Source organism: Olea europaea, chromosome 11 (genome assembly GCF_002742605.1).
Source record: "Olea europaea var. sylvestris chromosome 11, O_europaea_v1, whole genome shotgun sequence".
Classification (NCBI taxonomy): domain Eukaryota; kingdom Viridiplantae; phylum Streptophyta; class Magnoliopsida; order Lamiales; family Oleaceae; genus Olea; species Olea europaea.
Genome location: NC_036247.1, coordinates 1,685,366 through 1,704,666, shown reverse-complemented (window position 1 = coordinate 1,704,666; position 19,301 = coordinate 1,685,366). Strand labels below are relative to the sequence as shown.

Genomic DNA, 19,301 nt, shown 5'->3' with positions numbered 1-19,301 from the left:
AACTCTTGATTTGGGACTTAGGGTACAACGGGAGGGAGGGGAAATCTAATGCGGGATTGCAGAAAGGGGGTTACAATTTAATCAGATATGGCTTTCAAATCTAGCCAAAAAAAAAAAAGGCCCATCAGTGCTTGGTCGCGTCAACGGTGGGCTTTATATTCTTTATCCATCATAAAAGGGAGATCAGCTTTGAATTTTATATATCAACAATTTAGTCAAAAATTTGAAATCCATATTAATTTGAATTTAAAATTTTCACTTGTTATTGAGAAATCAATTGATGCCTACAATTTTGACTCTTTGAAACCATTGATTTTTTTATTGTTAATTTTATGTCGTCTAGTATGTTCTAAGTCACTATGAAAATGTAAACGGGTTAGATTTAGTGCATGTCTAGGCACGCTACCAAGCAATTAATGGACCGTTGACACAGTAGATTTTAATTTAATATTGTTAAACAACCTGACAACAAATCAGTCCATTTGCTCCTTACCGTGGTTGGTCTTCCAATTTTGCCCTTCCACATCTCACATTCAAACCCACCACTCTCCCATTTTTAAAGAAACGAAATTCCCTGACCGGCCACTAATTTCTTCCTCTTCCACCGGTGGCGACAGCGTGGATCTAATCGAAAACTCCCTACAGGTTCAAGACAACCATGGATCAATATTCTACCTCGGTTAGTGTTGGAAATCTACCTTTCTTTTTCTACAGTTTTGTAAAACGAATTCCTCCGACAAGAACACGCGACGACGGCAAAATAGATCGTAAAAGTAATATTAACTTTGAACTACCTGTTCAGTAACATAAGATATCCACAACATAGCAACAGTTTTTTATTTTCTCTCGCACATACCCGTTTCTTGGTAAAGTACCCCCAATATTCTGACTTAGGCATATAGATTGGAACTAGAATTTAAAATTTTGTTGTTTGATTCCTTCTTTTTTCAATTTTGTAATGAAAACCAACTATAATATGCTTCTAAATGTTTTTGTATTGGGAATTTATACGAATTTTGATCTTCATTATGGTAATTTTTTTTGAATATTGTTTTGTACTAAATTTGTGAAATTCTTTAATGGCATTTATGGTATAATTGTATGTTATTGAGTAGAGAGGATTCCTGGGTTCGTTTTGGAATGGGAACGTATGAATTTGTGATATAATGTTCTGTTATTATTATTATTATTATTATTATTATTATTATTATTATTATTATTATTATTATTATTATTATTATTATATGCAATGAAAAAGATTGTTTTTGACATTGCATGTTTCCTTTGTTTTGATTTCAGTATTCAGTGCTCAATTTGTTTTCTCAAGGTTCATGTTAGTATTTTTTTACTGATTAATTCTTTTAGGTTCTTTCATACGGGGTTTGGAATGCCGAGAATTCGAAATCATGTTCTATTCTTATTATTGAATTTGCACCACATGTCGGACAACTTGCACATCTATGTTACTTTTTCTAAGACTTCGTTGCACATATTTTACAAAACAATTTCTTCGGGATAAGTTCCTAAGCCGATACTGACAAGCCAAAGTTACTGTTTTCAGATTCTATTTCCTTTCTAGTGGGCAGTAGTTGTAGTCTTGTTATAAATTTAAAATTTTGTATCTTTACACGTACCAATACTCCCCATCTCATGTTTATTTCATTTTCCTTCTCAGACGCATATGGGCTTCCACACTGCTTCGACTTCCAACCCCGAACCAATCTCGCCCCAAGCCCATGCGAAGAGGACTACCCAGCGGACGCCCGAAGATAATCGAGTCTTCATTGCCGCCTGTGAGACTGTAATAGCCGATGAGCACCGTAGTGGAAAGTGCTTCACAAAACATGGCTGCCGCACAATTGTCCAATTGTTCAATGCCAACTCTGGGCACGATTGGAGTAGGTAGCAGTTGAAGAAACATTGGGATTATCTTCGGGTCAAGTATAAACGTCTCCAGGACTTGATAGACAGTACCGACATAGCGTACGACTCTGTACGCAGCCGTCTAGTCACGTCCGATGAGTGGTGGACACGAAAGATTAAGGTACAAATCTGCTTGAATTGCCACTTTCCAAATTCGAATGTCAACCAATACCCTAGTATTCGTTTCATTTGTAGATAGAACTTTTACTCAAACATGTCGCAGTTGGAGCATATGTCATAAAATTCAATTGCGTAATTCTGTATTTTTATTCCTTACGCGACTCCTTACTCGTTGTGCATTTATGTTTCTTCCATTCTGAACAGGAGAGCAAAGATTATAGAAAGTTCGAAGACAAAAACTGCAGAGAGATAAACGCCTATCGAGATCTGTTCGCGGACGCATTCGACAGCAAAACGTACGCGATGACACCGACGAAGCTGTGCAGGACCGAATTCGCTATGTTTGAAGACAGTACAAACGACGACACGCGTGATGCAATGCCTATGTACGATGAGAGTAGCTGCTCCAGTGATGAGGGCAACAAGTTAGACGGGCCCACTTCAAGCATGGACATCTCCGATCGTAGGAGTGGAGAGAAACGTAGATCTGGCTACAGTAAAAGCAAGGAGAAAGAACTAAAATATCGGCTAAGGAATTGTCGTACTCAGTTGATAAGGCCACGATTGCAAGTGAGAAAGTTGTGGCAAAAATCAACAACTTAGTTGGATCCAATGTTTCGAGCATGAAGACATACATGAAAGAGTTGTTCGCAACTGGCAGTTTGCAAAAGAAAACTGACCTCTACTTTTGGACCTGCACGTTTCCGTCTTTAAAGTGAAACAAGGAAGTCCTGGAGACGTAGGAGGATGCGAACGAGAAGATGGATTGGCTGAAGTGGAACTGGCATGAGTACAGGAGAGGACGACCGCAGTGGCAACTGCATGCAGGGCTGAATAAATTTTAACCATTGTGGAATGGGTGTTTGCTTTGTTATTTTTTCATTTTCGTCGGTGTGCGATTCGTCAACTTTAGAATATTGTTGTTGTGTACTTTTTAAGATTTTCTGTATCCATGTATTTAGTACGAACTACTGAGATTTCATGTCCATGTTTGTCATTTGTACTTATGCAATGTTCACAAAGCTGCTTGTTAGTTTAAGTTTGTCAACAATTGTCATGCATAATTGAGCATCTCTAACAACCCATCTATGCTATAAAGTTCAATAGATAGGGGAATCTCTTCACATTTTGTCAAATTGCATAGAGAATAATTTCAGAATTATACTATTGCATTATTAAGTAATTCTTTATAAAGGGAACTTCACAACTTTCATTGCAGCAACGAATGACTATGCTCATTTGATAGAGAGAGACAGAAAGAAATGTTATGGCTATCTTCTTACCTTCTAAGTAGGTAGGAAATTTCCCAAAATAGCGAGGGACGTTGGTTATGACGCATTTGGAGCTCAACTGTGTGCTTCTACCATTATCTGATAATGAAGATGAGATTGGTGAAGATGAATTCATATAACTGCTTGAAGATGACATTGTTCAGTGGTTTCGATATTGTCGGATGGAGGAAATTGATGTGGCACACTACTACCGTCGGTAGAGACGTCGGATCATTTAATTTCCATTCGCAAGGAACAGGCACATGTTCATGCTCGATGCGATGCAATGTCAACAGTGTTACGCAGAATTTAGGATGTACCCATCCATACTTAGAAGATTTACACACATACTCCGGGACAATTACGGACTACGCAGCTGCCAGCACGTAGACGTGTATGAACAAGTTGGAATGTTTCTATGTGTATTAGTACATGGAAAAGGGTACCGATAGGTTCAGACGCTGTTCAACCAATCTTTGGAAACAATCGGCCACTACTTCAAGCATGTGCTGCAAGCAACTCTTGAATTTAGTGCGAGTCTCATAAGACCAGATCCACAGTACGATCACGGTGAAGAGCATCACGTACCGGATCCGAACAAGCATCCGTTGTTCCGAGATTGCATTAGTGCAATTGACGGGACGCATGTTAGAGCGGTCTTGCCTCAAAACGAACGCGTGGATTTTATCGAACGCAAAGGAATCCCAACACAAAATGTTCTTGCTGCATGTGATTTCAACCTGTGTTTTACGAAAGATACACGGGGACGACGCATGACACACGAATGTTTGCGCGCGCTATACATTGTCCAGGAATTCATTTCCCTCTGTCGGGTCCTGAAAAATACTATCTTGTAGACCGAGGATTTACCCATAGACTTGGGTACATGGCTCCGTATATGGGGTCAGATATTTTGTACCATTTCCAACAGTTCTATGACGCTCAGACGGGTTGGAGGAGAAATTTTCGCAACGCATGTGAGCGATTCAACTTCAAGTACTCGTCCTGTAGAAACGTAATCAAATGGGCATTCGGTGTATGAAAAAGTCGGTGGAAAATACTGAATCGTATGTCGCGCTACAATTTTAAGGTACCGAATGCAGCCGTAGTGGCGACCATGGGCATCCACAACTTCCTCCGACGGGCAGGAGTGGTCGACAAAGCATTCACGCGAGTTGAGAAAGACCCCGATGCGATAGAGGTAGAACTACCGGACACACACGAACAAGTCGACGCTGAGATGAACTTGTTGGAAATGCAGCGTAACGAGTGAGGTCATTTTCGTGATTGGTTGGCTCAAAGTGGTGGGCGCGCTTAACAGTTTCTATTCTCGTTCAATAGTTGTATCTCCAGTAATCAGTTCAAGTATGGGTAAGCCATGTTTTCGTTGTGAGTGTTGTATGTTCACATAAATGGCAAATTATTAGTCTCATGTTCAATCGATTTTCATTTATATTTTACGTATGGAACGGGTACATTTTTGGGCGGGGCCGATTTATGAGAGAAGGCGTTGCAATATTTTCATTTCTGTGTTACGCATGCAATCCCACATTTTTGGGCATTTGGGTGGGTCCACACTATGAGAAAAGTCAAAGATAAAATTTGGAAAGGCTGCAAATGTTTCTTTTAGCCTCAACAGTGAGATCACATGCCAAAAGAGTCAAAATTGTCCATTCACACAAACTATTTTTCAATTGCCATATGCAGACAAGTGTGTGGGACCCGACTTTGGAGCATTTTCAACGGTCACAATTTCGCAGATCAGCATGCCCAGACAAGCGCTTACTCTTTTATAATTTTTATTTTTGGTTTAGATCAAGGAAGTGAAGAGGGGGAGCTAAGGACAATTTGTCATGAATTTTGAAAATTCAAAATTTGTCTTTGAGATTAAAAAGTTATTTTTGAATATGTTTAGATAAATTTTTTTTTTAAAAAAAGCTTTATCTGATTAAAATTTTTTTAGAGGAAGTCTACATAAAATAACCTTTTCAGGATGCTCAAGAAGCAAAAGTTAAAAACAAAAGTTCAATCAAATGGACCTTATATATATGAAATTCAAGCATGAAGTTCTTGAAATGTTCAAAGGATTCAAGCTAAAAGTAGATAAACAAATAAGTCAAGATACCCTCACATTAAGATCCGATCAAAGTGAGAGTATCTTAAATATAAAATTTAGATTATCTAAAGAGAGAATGAGATTCTCTTGCAGTAGACTCTTTCATATACACTGCAGCATAGTGGTGTATTTAAAAAGAGAAATCGTTAACTATTAGATATAGTGCGATTATTAACAAGTCATGCAAATCTTCCAAAATCGTTTTTGGGGTCATACACTGATTGTAGTGTGTTACACACTAAATCATGTCACATCTAAGTTGGTTAACACAAGTCCATGCGAGCTATGGAAAGGCAATAATCCCAATTTATCACATATGAAAGTTTGGGACCGTAACACTTATTTGAAGCACATTGAATCGAACAAGTTTGAGACTAAATCCGGTAAACATATATTTGTGGAATATCCAAAACAAATATATGGTTATCAATTCTATTAATCCCTTGAGCAAAAAGTCTTCGTCTTACGATACATCGTCCTCTTAGAGAAAATATTTACTCTATGGGAGGACAGTGGGAGCAAAATAGAACTTGAAAGAGTTCAAGAGTCCATAGATATAGTTAACCAAGTAGATGAATTCAAGTTTAATCTCATATCTGATGTGGGATATACTCTTGATCAGAAAGTAGAAACTCCTGAGGATATGACAGCTCCATTTAAATCTAATAGGATCATTCGACCTTTAAGAAGGTACGAATCCACGATTGCTAATCAAGGATGATGAACCTACTACTTACACAGAAGTAGAGTCAAGTGTTGACTTAAATAGATGGCATGAGGCCGTGGAATCCTAAGTGAACTCGATGTATGAAAATAAGGTTTGGACCTTGGTCGACCCTCCTGATGGGATAAAACTCATATGTTTTTGTAAATGGTTTACAAGGAAAAGGTCGGTGTGGATGGTAATATCCATGCATACAAAGAAAGGCTAGTAGCAAAGGTTAAGTGTTAACCTTGGTAAAACCTTTAGCCTATAGCCTTGCTGAAGTCCATTCCGATTTTGCTTACAACAGTTGCATACCATAACTATGGGTTAAAAGAAGTCTTTTGGAGTTGAAATCTTCGATTTGATGAAAAAGTCAAAATATTTGATTTTATCAAATTAGAAGATAAACTGTGTGTTTACAAGAAGATAGTGGTAGCATTGTCGTATTCTTAATATAATAGAAAACGACATCCCTAAATTTCAATCGTTGAAATTATGGTTAAAGGATTTTTCATTAAAAATATAGGACAAACAACTTGATTTATAGAGATAGATATAGACGATTGCTTAACTTATTCTAATCTATATAGATAAAACCTTGAGAAGATTTTATATGGGGAAATTGGTTCAATCTTAAGCGGTATGTTGGAAAAGCTCCAAACGTGAAATAATCGTTAGTTCAATAGTAGAAACCTAATACATGATTGCTTCGGAAGCAGCAAAGAATCGCAGTGTGGATCAAGATATTCATTAATCATGTAGACTCTTATGATATTGGATACATAAGTGATTAGATCTAGTGCAAGTGAGAGTTTGTAAGTGTTATACCCTAGGTCTAATCAACCTTGGATATAAATACTTTCAATATATAATTAATGCAATTTAATGGCAGATCTATTATTTAATTAATAGACAATTAAATTAAATAATAGAGTCTGTAAATTCAAATCTTCGTAATTTGTTAATCACAAGGAGTTGTGATTGTGAGATACAAATTATATATGATTGAATCTTAAAACGTCTGTGATCATAAGTAATAATGAGATACGGATATCGTTATTATGGATAAACCATCACGTATGACATTTCTTACTTGTGAAGTAAGTAGCTGATCTCATAAGCTAAAGTGCGGTGACACTTGAATGAATACGTGAATGTTTTATTATAGAACAAAACATTGGAAACTCGCCTAGAGATTTCACATGGATAACTATTTGAGTGTCAGTGGTTAATCTCTAACGTTCGGTAGTGGAATTGGTCCTTTGACTTGAGGTCTCATAGTACCTTATATGAGGATAGTTATGCTTTGACGGTGTTGGATGTTGCTCTGCCAATGGTCGCTAATACGACATCGTTCGGGTATGTCAAGAATTATATGAAGGTTTGTGAATGACCAATAGAGGATTCGTCACTCTTAAATAGTAAAAGATTATGATTTACATTTCATTCAATTAAGTCGATAACGAAATCCTTGGCCAATGTGTACTCATAAGTCAAAAAGGAGTTTTCGACTTATATTGACTTAATAGTGGAGTAAAAGATATGATCGATATTCGGGATTGACACACTTTCATATCTTGTAATTGATCTGATCATATTGACGATGAGATTATAGTTTCACGGTAAACAAACGAGTTTAGTTTTGTCATACCACATGATATTTTCCGTCATATGTATTGCCCTGACACATTACTATATGTCAATTTGGGACGATGAATATAAATTTGTGATAAATTAAAAGAGTGTTTTAATTTATCAATTTTGATTAGATCAAAATAATATTTTACGTCATTAGGTATCGTGATCGAGAACCTGATGGGTCACACACAAAAGAGAATTGGAAGATTACAATTTGTCAATTAATTAATTTAACAATCGTTGGATAAATTATTAATTGGGTTGGTTATTTATAGGCTCGAATTAATTAATTCACAGACCGGATCTAATTAAATGGTCTAATTAAATATTGGACCGGGTCCGATCAAATCTGCTTGTGCTTATATAAATAACTAATTAGGGTTTACAATTTTGTAGAGAATTCATTATTCTTACTAGCACAAGAAAAAAACTCTAATCGTGCAATCTTGTTCTCTGTGTGGATCACCGTTGGAGGTTGGATAATTGGACAGCTGTGGGAGACTGATCCAAGTTGCTGGAGCAAAGATATGGCAAAGGAATTTGCAGATCTTGTAAAAAGTACATCTTTATCACAATTTCTATCTAAACACAAAGATAATTCTTGGTGAGAATCGAAAACTATTTTTATTTTCCACTGCGCACGTTAAGTAGATTCCCAACAGATAGATGATAGTGTTTTAAATCATGTCAGTGGGGAGACACGTGCTCGTACTCTATGGAGTAAGCTTGAATAGTTATATACTAGAAAGACTGTAAATAATAAAATATTTTTGATTGAATAGATGATGGCGTTAAGATATCAAAATAGAACTCCTTTAACCGATCATCTAAATACATTTCAAGGAATTATTAATCAGTTGGCTAGAATGTATTAAGTTTGATGATGAAATTCAAGGGTTATAGTTGCTTGGTTCAATACCGGACTCATGGGAGATACTAGAACATCACTATCTAACTCTGCTCCAGATGGTGTTATCACTTATCACAATGAATCTGGCCAAAAGTAGCTTGTTAAATGAAGAGATGAGAAGAATATCACAGGGATCTTCTTCACAGTTAGAGGTTTTGCTTACAAAAAAGAGGGGAAGAAGTACAAGTAAAGGTTCGAAGAACAGAGACAAAAGCGAAGATAAATCGAACAACTTTGGGAATTTCAAGTGTTATCATTGTGGGAAAAAGGAACACATCAAGAAACATTGCTGACAATGAAAGAAAGAAAACAAGAATAAGAAATAGAATGAAGTTGAAGAACAAGGATGACTAAGATGGTGATCAATTTTGAAAGTCATGAGACCAATAAGGTGATTGATAGTGGTGCCTCCATTTATGCTACATAGCGAAAAGATTTCTTTACATCTTATAGATTTAGTGATTTCGGAACTATAAAGATGGGTAATGATGGCTTGGTTAAAATAACTGGTATTGGAGGTGTGTTTGGAGAAGAGTAATGGTTCGAGCTTGGTTATTAAAGATGTGAAGCATATTCCATATATCCGTTTGAACTTCAACGCTGCAGGAAAACTTGATGATGATGCGTATGGCAGCACCTTTAATAATGGTTAGTCGAAGATCACTCGGGGTGCTATGGTTGTCGCTTGAGGTAAAAAGGTCTCTACTTTGTATATATTTACAAATAAAGTTCTCCAGTGATATTGTTGATGCAATAGAGGATAATGGTACAGTAGAATTGTGGAATAAAAGACTTTCTCATATGAATGAGAAAAAGATTAGCTATATTGAGGAAGAAAAGTGTACTAAGTGGTCTAAAAAGTATATATCCGAAAATATGAATTCTCTGTTTATCTGGAAAGCAGAATAGAGTCTTATTCAAGAATTTATCTTCTTTAAGAAAGTCAGAAAGACTAGATTTGATACATTCATATTTGTGTGGTCCTATGAAAATGAGAACACTTGGCGGCTTCAGTTATTTTATGACCTTCATAGATGATCATTCAAAAAAATTATGGGTTTATATGTTGAAGTCAAAAGACCAAATGTTGACTATGTTCAAGCAGTTTCAGGCCCTAATTGAGAAACAAATTGGGAAGAAGTTGAGGTGCACCTGAACAGATAATGGGGGAGAGTATTCTGGTCCTTTTGATGAGTATTGCAAACAATAGGAAATTCAACATCAAAAATCAACTCCAAAAACTACTCAATTTAATGGCATAGCTGAAAGAATGAATAGAACGACTCTAGTACTCAAGATCGAATAAAATGCGATTTCAGTAATGCCAATAAAATTCGTTTGCTTTTACCCCGTTTATGTTTCTTAGGACATTCAAAAAAGAAAGAAAATAGAAGTTACCTAGGGCAAAGCTTAGACTCTTCTGTGATGATTCCTCTTTTCCAATAGTAAAGAAAAAAGAACCTTAGATGGAATACCCTTCGAGTTAGCATGAGTGCTAAGAAGTTGTATTTGTCATATGAAGTAGGGCCGCACAAAAAAATCGAAAAATCGTAAATCGAACCGAAACTACTGAATTGAAACCGTTGGTCTAGGTCCACATGCACCCGTGATTTTTTTCTCTCAAATCGAACAATTTCAAAATGGTTTGATTTAGGTTTTGATTTTTAAAAACCGCACAAAACCGAATCAAACTGTTCTTAGATTTTTTAATTAAAACATTAATTTTATTAACTTAAAATTTTTATAGTTTTCACTTTTCAAAAAAAATGTCAATCTAACAATACAAATTACAATCAGCCTATTAAAATAATCATAGAAAGTAAATTAGATTCATCATTATTGGCCTATAGTTTAACAAGTTCACATCGTATGTCCCCACCCGATATTTAAACTAAACTAAAATTATTCCAAAATCATATGAAATGGAATGAAAAAAAAATCAACAATACAAATCATAATTCAACAAAATCACGTTAGCTAATCACGTCCAAAGTTTTAGAAGCCCTAACATAAACTCTCATTTCCATAATATTTGATGCTTGCTTGTCATTGCTTCACCAGTCGCCTTTACCTGTTAGTCTGATAATTTCTACCTGAATCGTTTCTTTCTTTATTCTCTTTCGATAAGTCTCAGATTCTTATTCAAGCTATTTTTTCTTTTTATTTGTTATTTTTGAACTTGTTATACACTTGTGAGCTATGGTTTGAATATAAAAATGACTATTTGTGCGCCTAGATGATTAATGAACTTGTTTGTGATTTTCGCAAGAACGAACGAAGGATTAAGCATATTAATTGTGTGAAAATGTTAAAGTTTCCTAACTAATACACTACCTTCTACTTTCATAAAGTAGTTAGAGAATGAAATTCGTCAATTTTCAATAAATCAAAACTCTATCAATTTTTGTACATCTAATTATATTATATCCAATCCTTATTTAATATCTCACTAGCAAGACGAAAGGAATTTTAACCAAACTATAATAGTAAAATTTAACTCTACTTTTACCAATCGATATATGAAAATATGAATGTCCAAAAGGAAAATGTAAATAAAAATGAATAAAGATATATTTGTTCTATTAACATATTTTAGCAACCAACTTGGAAATAATTTATTCATGGGTTTTATGGTAATGATGAATATAATTTAATATTTAACATTACTAATTCTCCTTTAAACTTATATGTTAACTCATGTTAAATATATTACTATAATATCGATATGTAAATTGCAGATTAAAATCGAACCGAACCGTAAATTATGGTTTGATTTGAAAAATAAAATGGTTTGGTTTGGTTTGGAAAAATTTCAAAACGTATTAAATGGTTTGACTTGAAAATATTGCGCAAACCACACAAACCAAACCGCGTTCACCCCTAATAGGAAGAGTGTATTAAAAAAGCGATTGAGAGGTTCTGTATGGACAAGGCTAAAGTGATTATCTCTCCTCTTGCTACCCATTGCAAATTGAGCATTAAGCAATGTCCTTCAACAAATAAAGAAAAAGAAGATATAGAAAGAGTTCCTTACGCTTCAGCAGTACAAAGTTTGATGTATGCAATGGTCTACGCAATACTTGATATAGCTATGCAATTGTTGTAGTCAGTCGTTTCCTGTCAAATCCAGGAAGAGAGCATTGAAATGCAGTTAAGTAGATGATGAGGTATCTTCGAGGCACTTCCAGTTTGAGACTTAATTTTGGAAACGGACAATCATTGTTATTTGGCTACATAGATGCATATAAGGCAGGAGATGTGGATACCCATAAGTCTACATGGAGCTGTTTGATTACTTTTGAAGGTAAGGTTGTAGCTTGGCAATCGAAACTTTAAAAATGTATTGCCCTTTCTATGATAGAGGCAGAGTTTATTGCAGCAATAGAGGCGACTAAAGAGTTGCTATGGGCAAAGAAATTCATGAGAGAACTTGGTTTTAAACAGTAGGTGTGTGTTATTTTGTGACAGCCAAAGTGCTATTCATCTTACTAGAAATTCCAGTTTCGATGCAAGATCGAAACATATCGATATACTGGACCATTGCATTATGGATGTATTGAATGATAAGTTATTCGAATTTGAGAAAATCCACACCATACGTTGACAAAGACACTACCAAAGAAAAAGCTTGAATATTATTGGTCAATTGCTAGGATGCTAATTCCTCTCTATAGTTGGAAGGCGGGGATTTGTAGGGTTATTTTCTCTTATGAGGAGGAAAGCTCATCTTTGTGACTAGAGAAGACTTGATGTATCTATTATTTGATTGATAGTGGAGGTTTTGACTGGGCTGGATCCTCGTGGTTTTTATTCCTTACATCGGAAAGTTATTCACGTAAATAATTGCTTAAGTTCTTGTGGTTTGGTGTGATTAATTGTTTTTAGAATATTTTCAGCATATACAATTGTCAAAAATGACATTTTCCTTATTTGCTTTTGGGAGAAAAATTATTCCACTATTTTCTATTTGTTTCCATCTATCCCGACATCTTCCTCGAGTAAACCAATAGCGCAAGTTTGGCATTCGGATATGTACAAGATTTTTGTGTCTCGATTCATTTTTAATACCATCCCATGTATCTAATTCTACTTACAAAACATTTCGTTACTGAATAGAAAGCACAGGACAATGCCTTTCATCTTAATGCGAAAAAACTATCTAAAACCAACTAAAAGGTAAAAAGAATCCGTTTGCAACTTTTACAAAGCATGAAATTTGATCATTTATAAATTAATTAAGAAAAATCTCACAAACTTTAGTTTATGCTTCCCTATACAGCTAGTAAAGTTGCAAGAAAATCACTGACGTGCACAATTCCAACACCAAAATCATTTTGTAACATTTTCAAGCAGAAAATTCGAAAAGCAAAAACCCGTTATGATTTTTCCCTCCGGGACAACTTGTAGTATACTCAGTCGAACCGTGCTATTGACGGTTCCGTGTACTTGAAGACCGAATCGTTACTCCATGCAAGAACTTGGTATATCCAAGAAAACTCAATTTTCCATCTGATAATCTAATCCAATCCTTGAATAAAGAGTTTGAAGTCGCACCCAAATTAAATTCCTGCAAAGTTTCATCACATAAATGTGTGCACGATGAACAGAAAACGCAATGTTATAAGAGATAAGATGCATACATGTGCTAATTCTGAACTGAATATAGCGATGAGAAGTGAGAACAGAAAAAGGAAAAAAGACTATTAAAGTTACAGTTAATACAAGCAAATATTCATCAGATGCAAGAACGAAATAAAATTATTATATTACGTCATCTCACCAAAATCAAAATGTCAGCAACTCTTGATTCCCTCATGGCATCAGTCGCATTTTCCATGAGAGCCTGTACATGAAACGAAGAGAAATCTAATCAAGGATAACATGTTTGGCTAAGCTTAAAGATTAATAAAATTTACTTTTAGAAGTACAGTGTTGTTTCCAAACACCATACTTTTTAAGTTTACAAATAAGTAAACTTAAAACACTCTCAACTCGCACTTAAAATAAGTAACTTATATTCAAAGTTTACAAATAAGAAATTATTATGTAAAACTCGAACTTTTTAGGGGTCAATGAAAGACTAAAAAAGGAAAATGAATAAAAATGTAGGGGTACTACCAACCATTTTGAAGTTATCGAGGGAGACACAGCCATCTTTTGGCTGCAACAGCTTAAACTGAGCCCTAAGGTAAATGAGCTCATCCTCTGTCAAAGCTTTTGAAAGAGCCTGCAATAGTGTGGAAAAAAATAATAATGCTCGTGTGCCAAAAAGTGTGTGATGGAGAGAACGACAGAATGTGTTTTGGCATGATGTGATTTGATGAAAAGTTGATTGTATTTTAAGCAGTTCAATGATAAGTTGTCATGTGGCATTATATTAAAGATTATGACAACCATTATGTTTGTGTAGCGTGATTGGGAAAAAAATGTGAAGCAAAAATTACAAAACATATAGATTTCACTGCTAAAAAATAACCTCAAACTATATTCGTCTGCGTTAACAGTAATTATATACCTTCAGTGCTGCACGCTTTAATGGAGTGGCTCGAATATATGATTTAACTAATTTGTAAATCATAGTATCTAATGGTACGACACTGTTTAGGTCCCTCAACCATGGGTGAGCTGCAGGTATAGATGCATTTATCAATTGCAGAGAATAACATTTTGATGCATGTTGATCAGCCAACATAGAGCCAACACAAGATTGACAGGTTAAAAATGGTCACTAAACTTCATTTTATTTCAAGTCGGCCAGTAAACATTAACTTTGCTACAGTCGAGTCAATGAGATTAGATGGTTAGCAGAATTTGGTTATGCCCACCTATCTCCGTTTAGTTTGACTAGCTGAGAAGTCAAGGTGGCAGATTAGTTGCCAGCTTAGTTGGCAAATTACTGGAGTACCATGCCATATTTTCCGTTAGTCAACCAATGGATAAGAACGAAGTGACCAAATTGTAAAAAAGCTTTTTAAGTTCAAAATGAAGTTTATAGACGTGAAATTTCAGTAAAGTTTAGTGACCAATAGAGAATTTAACCCGCCACTAACATTATGCCAACATACTCAGTGCTTGTGCAGCAGTCATTCTTTTTCTATGGTCTTTGTTCAGAAGCCTTTTCACAAAATCTTTGGCTTCAACAGATATTACTGGCCATGGTAAGTCATCAAAGTTGGGATCAGCTCTTAGCACAGATCGAAAAATTCCCGATTCGGTGCGTGCCCAAAAAGGTCGGCTTCCACATAGTAAAATATATGTTATAATGCCAATACTCCATATATCTGCCTCAATGCTATATGATCTATGAAGTACTTCAGGTGCAACGTAGTATGCACTCCCAACAATATCATTGAGACGCTGATCTGCAAATTTACAAGAACTAATCGGTTGTATTTTGATCGAAGATTGACAATCCTTGAAAGGCACAAATTCACAAATAGAACGGATATTTCAATGGATTCAATCTGGTTTACATCCAATCTTAGCATACTCCTTGCAAGTAATTCATCAACAGTAAATGGACTTACTTCTGCATTAAGCCATGTACTTCAAATAACACAAAAATGTTTCTTACGTTTCAAATGAAAATTTCAAAAAAAGGATTACTACTGGAATGACAATATACACAGAAATGAACAGTACTGCTCAAAAGTACTCCCTTCCCTTCTATGCAAGGTAAATGATTGGTGAAATACAAGATGTCGACCATCAGAAATATCAACCAGAGATTAAGGACGTCCTTGAAGCACAACAATTTGAATTGCTTTTGGTAAATCCGTAGAATTTGGTTGCAGATATAATAAAAGTACACGCACCACATTGTAAAGGATGGAGAACGGAAATTAAAGTGAAAAACGATAGATCAACGTAGTTAAGATCAAATACACAAATTTGGAAACTTTACCTGGTCTAATAAAATCAGATAGACCAAAATCTATAACCTTCAACGGCGCATTCTCGTCTCTTTTGGTGAAAAGAAAATTCTGCCAATAAATAAAGCCCACTTGAACATTCATATGAATATATATAACACACTCAAATATATACACACGATACATAATTTCTAGTTCGAAATACCTCTGGCTTCATATCTCGGTGCACGACACCTTGGAGATGACAAAAGCCAGCAATGCTTAACATCTGCACAACAATTTTCTTAGCATCATCTTCTGTATACCTACCACCTCTGCAACAAAAAAGTATCGATCCATAAACTCTTCAATGTATTAATAAGAGAAGAATATTCGTCCCACATTACCTCGATAAAATCCTTTCCAATAGCTCCCCACCTTCGCACAATCTGTTAACAATAGTATTTTCTAAATACTTCAAAATAAAATATGCTTCTTTACCATCAGAATCGCAAAATTTTTTGTAAAGAAATGCTAGCAAATAACGTGTCAAATGCGAAAACTTACTCCATGACTATGTAAACATTATGTGCATCTTCAAATGCATCGTAAAATTTGATCAGATTTGTATGTCCAGATAAAGCTTTCAATATTTTCACTTCCCTCCGAACATCTTCAATCGATATTGCAGTAGTCATCTGCCAAACAAAGCTCAATTTCATAAGCAACTTAATTTTGTGAAACAAATAATCAAGTTGCTTATGATAGTAACACTAAATAATATAATCTATGAGAAGTTCTTCAAATCAAACTATAAGAAAACATTGTTACATAGGATCAAACGTTGTTGAAACAATATTAACTAAATAAAATTGTGAAAAATGTTTAATAATTGTAATCTACCACACACCTTAGCTTTGGAAATGATCTTAACAGCCACCTGTTGATTTTTGAGTTCTCCCTTTTTACCCTTAGCCCAGCACGTATGACCAAAATGCCCTCGCCCCACCTCTTTCCCCAGTTCATACTTCGCAGTAAAATTTTTCGGATACCCAAAACTTTTATCCAGCTGGCTCTCTCCGCTTTCTCCGCCTTCCTCCGGTATCGGATTCGCCGGCGGCGTCCCAGCTTGACGTTTCATGAATGACGACATAATCGGCTTCGCCGGCGAAGGCGGAGGGAACGGCCACTTGGATTTCTTCCCTGGCGTCCTCGCCGGCGATGGTTCCACACCAGCCGGATACGGACTCTGCCAAGGACTTGCCGTGAAGGAGTGAGCTGGAGTTCGAGCTGCGCCATTACCTGCAGTGGGCCGTGTCTCCACCGCCGATGATGGCGTCCGTTGTTGGTGATCAGCGGGGAAAACACCGTCGTGGTTGTCCACTGTAACGCCTTTGCTACAACAATGCCCCATTTTTACTTAATTTTTTTTTTCTACCTCGGATCAACCAAAAATCGAAAATCTAATTCATCGGAAAGGTCAACAGAAAATCTTAATCCTAAATTCCAGCTAAAATTAACGTTGTATACCGCATTTTGCGGGGATTTATTGTAACGCTGCTTAAATTCATACAATATTGTAATAAATCTGACTCTTTCAGAAAAATGAGAAAAACTGTACAGTAGAAACTGGTTATATAAAGACTGTGGCTGAAGGAACCAAACATTAAAGTCGTATTTCCGACAAAGAAAAATATTTTGTTTCAAAATAGAAAAATATAATTTGTATTATATTATGTTCTATATACCATAAGTCTGCATTGCGTAATTAATTAATATAATTTTTAGCTATTAATTAAAATATTACTTTTCTAAGAATAATATTATTAGTTGACATAAGGTTGTTAGATTCTGGGTTTGCTAAGTTGTTTTTGATACGTTTAATTAAATTCGAGAAGAGAAACGTAATAAAATTTTCAATTAACTTGATTTTTTGTACATTGATGGCGATTGTTCGTTAGATATTAAATTATTAATAATTTGAAATATTAGATTTTATTTATAAAAATGTAAATAAACTCGATAAGATTGATGCCTTTTTGAAAATTTTAATTACAAAATATTAATTTCAAAGTGATTATATTGTTAATTAATATATCCCAAACGGAAACTTTGAATACAAGGAAGTATTAGTCTTTGATTACATCGTTGATTGCCCTTTTTGTTTGTTTTTATATATTTGGAACACTGCCTTGGCTGTCGATACTATGTAATTTCTTAGTTCATCTGTTTGTTTGTTTGTTTGTTTGTTTTTTTTTTTTAAAGATTTATTATTGTTCTGATTACAGTATAATGTTCGTTTTTGAAAGCAATAAGTTAATACCATCTTTCTTGTTTTGAATCATCACTAATTTTTTTTTGGCCTGGAAATTGTTAAAATTTATAAGGAAAAAATGGTGGACACGAAACCATCTCCGTTGATGCCAATTCAAGATTTCAACAACCAATATTTATTCTAAACACTAAAATGAGCATAGTGAATTCAACCGTGCTGGTTGTATAGAAGAGACTTTACACCCTTTTTGACAAAGTAGATACAAGAAGGGATGGGGGTCTCGATTTTTTGCATTTTTTATTCATGTGGGGTCGGCTCGGGTCCTACACGAATGTGAGTATCTCTCATCAACACGTCAAGCATTTTCTGATAGAGGAGTTTTATTCTAGTGAATTAGCTATATCGTTGAATTGGCCAAGTATTATAAAACCTACCAATCGTGTCATGTGCATGACTCGATGATTTCACGCAAAAAAACGTGCACATGAATGTGTTCCATTATACTTGGTGTAAAATTTAAGTTTCTTTGTTTTCTAAACTCAAATGTCGATAAAGACGAGACATAACTAATATTGTATTTTAAATTAAGTAATGCAATTCATATTGAGCGACTGCAATAATTATCCTGTGTAACAGCTTGTTAATATATAGGATGATTACAGTAGTCACTTACCACTTTTACATTTTTACATTGTGGTTTTGGACAGACGTCCATCAAATTAGTTGGAGAAATTAAGGAGACAACTGGGAGATATGATGAGAGCAGAACAAGAAGGAAGTCGTACATTTTCAGACAATAAAACTCATTGAAGAGGATTGGTTTAGTGAATAAAATAAAATAGGACTATAATGGAAACAAAGGTACAAGTTTAAACGTGAAACATGCATGTGGATTACTTGTCTACTAGGGCAATTTCAAAATTCCCATTCTCTTTTCCTCTTCTTTCGTGCCTTCTTTTTAATTTTTGTCACAAATGTACGTTATATAATAGTCCTTCACCTTTTTCGTGTTTGGTTAAAGCACTAACCTTGATAAATTTATTCAAAAGTAAAACAACAATCTGAATAATTTTTTGATTTCTTCGTTATTTGATTAAATAATATTATCCACCAGTAGTAATGATCATCACTAATCAAGGCGACGCTCAATCTTTGATTTATTATTCAACAATAGCATTATCTTTTTGTTCGGTATACGGATTCTAGTATTACTTGTCTTCAAATTGAAGGTAAAGTTCGATATGAACGGTAGACCAATATATGGGTCTTAGCTCCACATAATTGCATCGAAGTAAATCCGTCGAATAGAAAGGAGTAAAGCGATTCTAAACTCCTCTCTTACTTTTGATACGAGTAAGCCTAAAACCCTTATCTCAGAGAGAGTGTAATTTACTGAAAAAATGAAGGAAAAAAAAAAAAAGGAAGTTATACAATTATGAAATCCTTTTAAATAAAAGCTATAAATGAGGCTGCTCAAGCAAGATCAGCTAA

General features: G+C 35.0%; 1 protein-coding gene and 1 long non-coding RNA gene across 2 annotated transcripts; one reads left to right on the top strand and one right to left on the bottom strand.

The window, feature by feature from the left end:
- Positions 1 to 490: 490 nt before the first annotated feature.
- On the top strand, positions 491 to 3,029 carry LOC111402903. The gene is made up of 3 exons (XR_002704366.1): positions 491 to 679; positions 1,676 to 2,044; positions 2,248 to 3,029. It is a non-coding gene; the product is annotated as an uncharacterized LOC111402903 (long non-coding RNA).
- A 9,825-nt stretch (positions 3,030 to 12,854) lies between these two features.
- LOC111403416 (CDPK-related kinase 3-like) lies at positions 12,855 to 17,215 on the bottom strand. Its single transcript, XM_023031917.1, has 11 exons — positions 16,446 to 17,215; positions 16,103 to 16,233; positions 15,943 to 15,984; positions 15,762 to 15,870; positions 15,589 to 15,667; positions 14,750 to 15,046; positions 14,200 to 14,309; positions 13,807 to 13,911; positions 13,459 to 13,527; positions 13,325 to 13,384; positions 12,855 to 13,251 (listed from the first exon to the last, which is right to left on the bottom strand). The coding sequence occupies exons 1-11, from the start codon at positions 16,947 to 16,949 to the stop codon at positions 13,111 to 13,113; spliced, it is 1,647 nt and encodes a 548-aa protein (XP_022887685.1). The 5' UTR covers positions 16,950 to 17,215; the 3' UTR covers positions 12,855 to 13,110.
- Positions 17,216 to 19,301: the final 2,086 nt, after the last annotated feature.

Coding starts and splice junctions, on each gene's coding strand:
- LOC111403416 (XM_023031917.1), bottom strand. CDS start 16,949: ATGGGGCATTGTTGTAGCAAAGGCGTTACAGTGGACAACCACGACGGT. Junction 15,668..15,761: donor ACCGAGATATGAAGCCAGAG/GTATTTCGAACT, acceptor ATTTATTGGCAG/AATTTTCTTTTCACCAAAAG. Junction 13,912..14,199: donor TAAAGCGTGCAGCACTGAAG/GTATATAATTAC, acceptor ACACTATTGCAG/GCTCTTTCAAAAGCTTTGAC.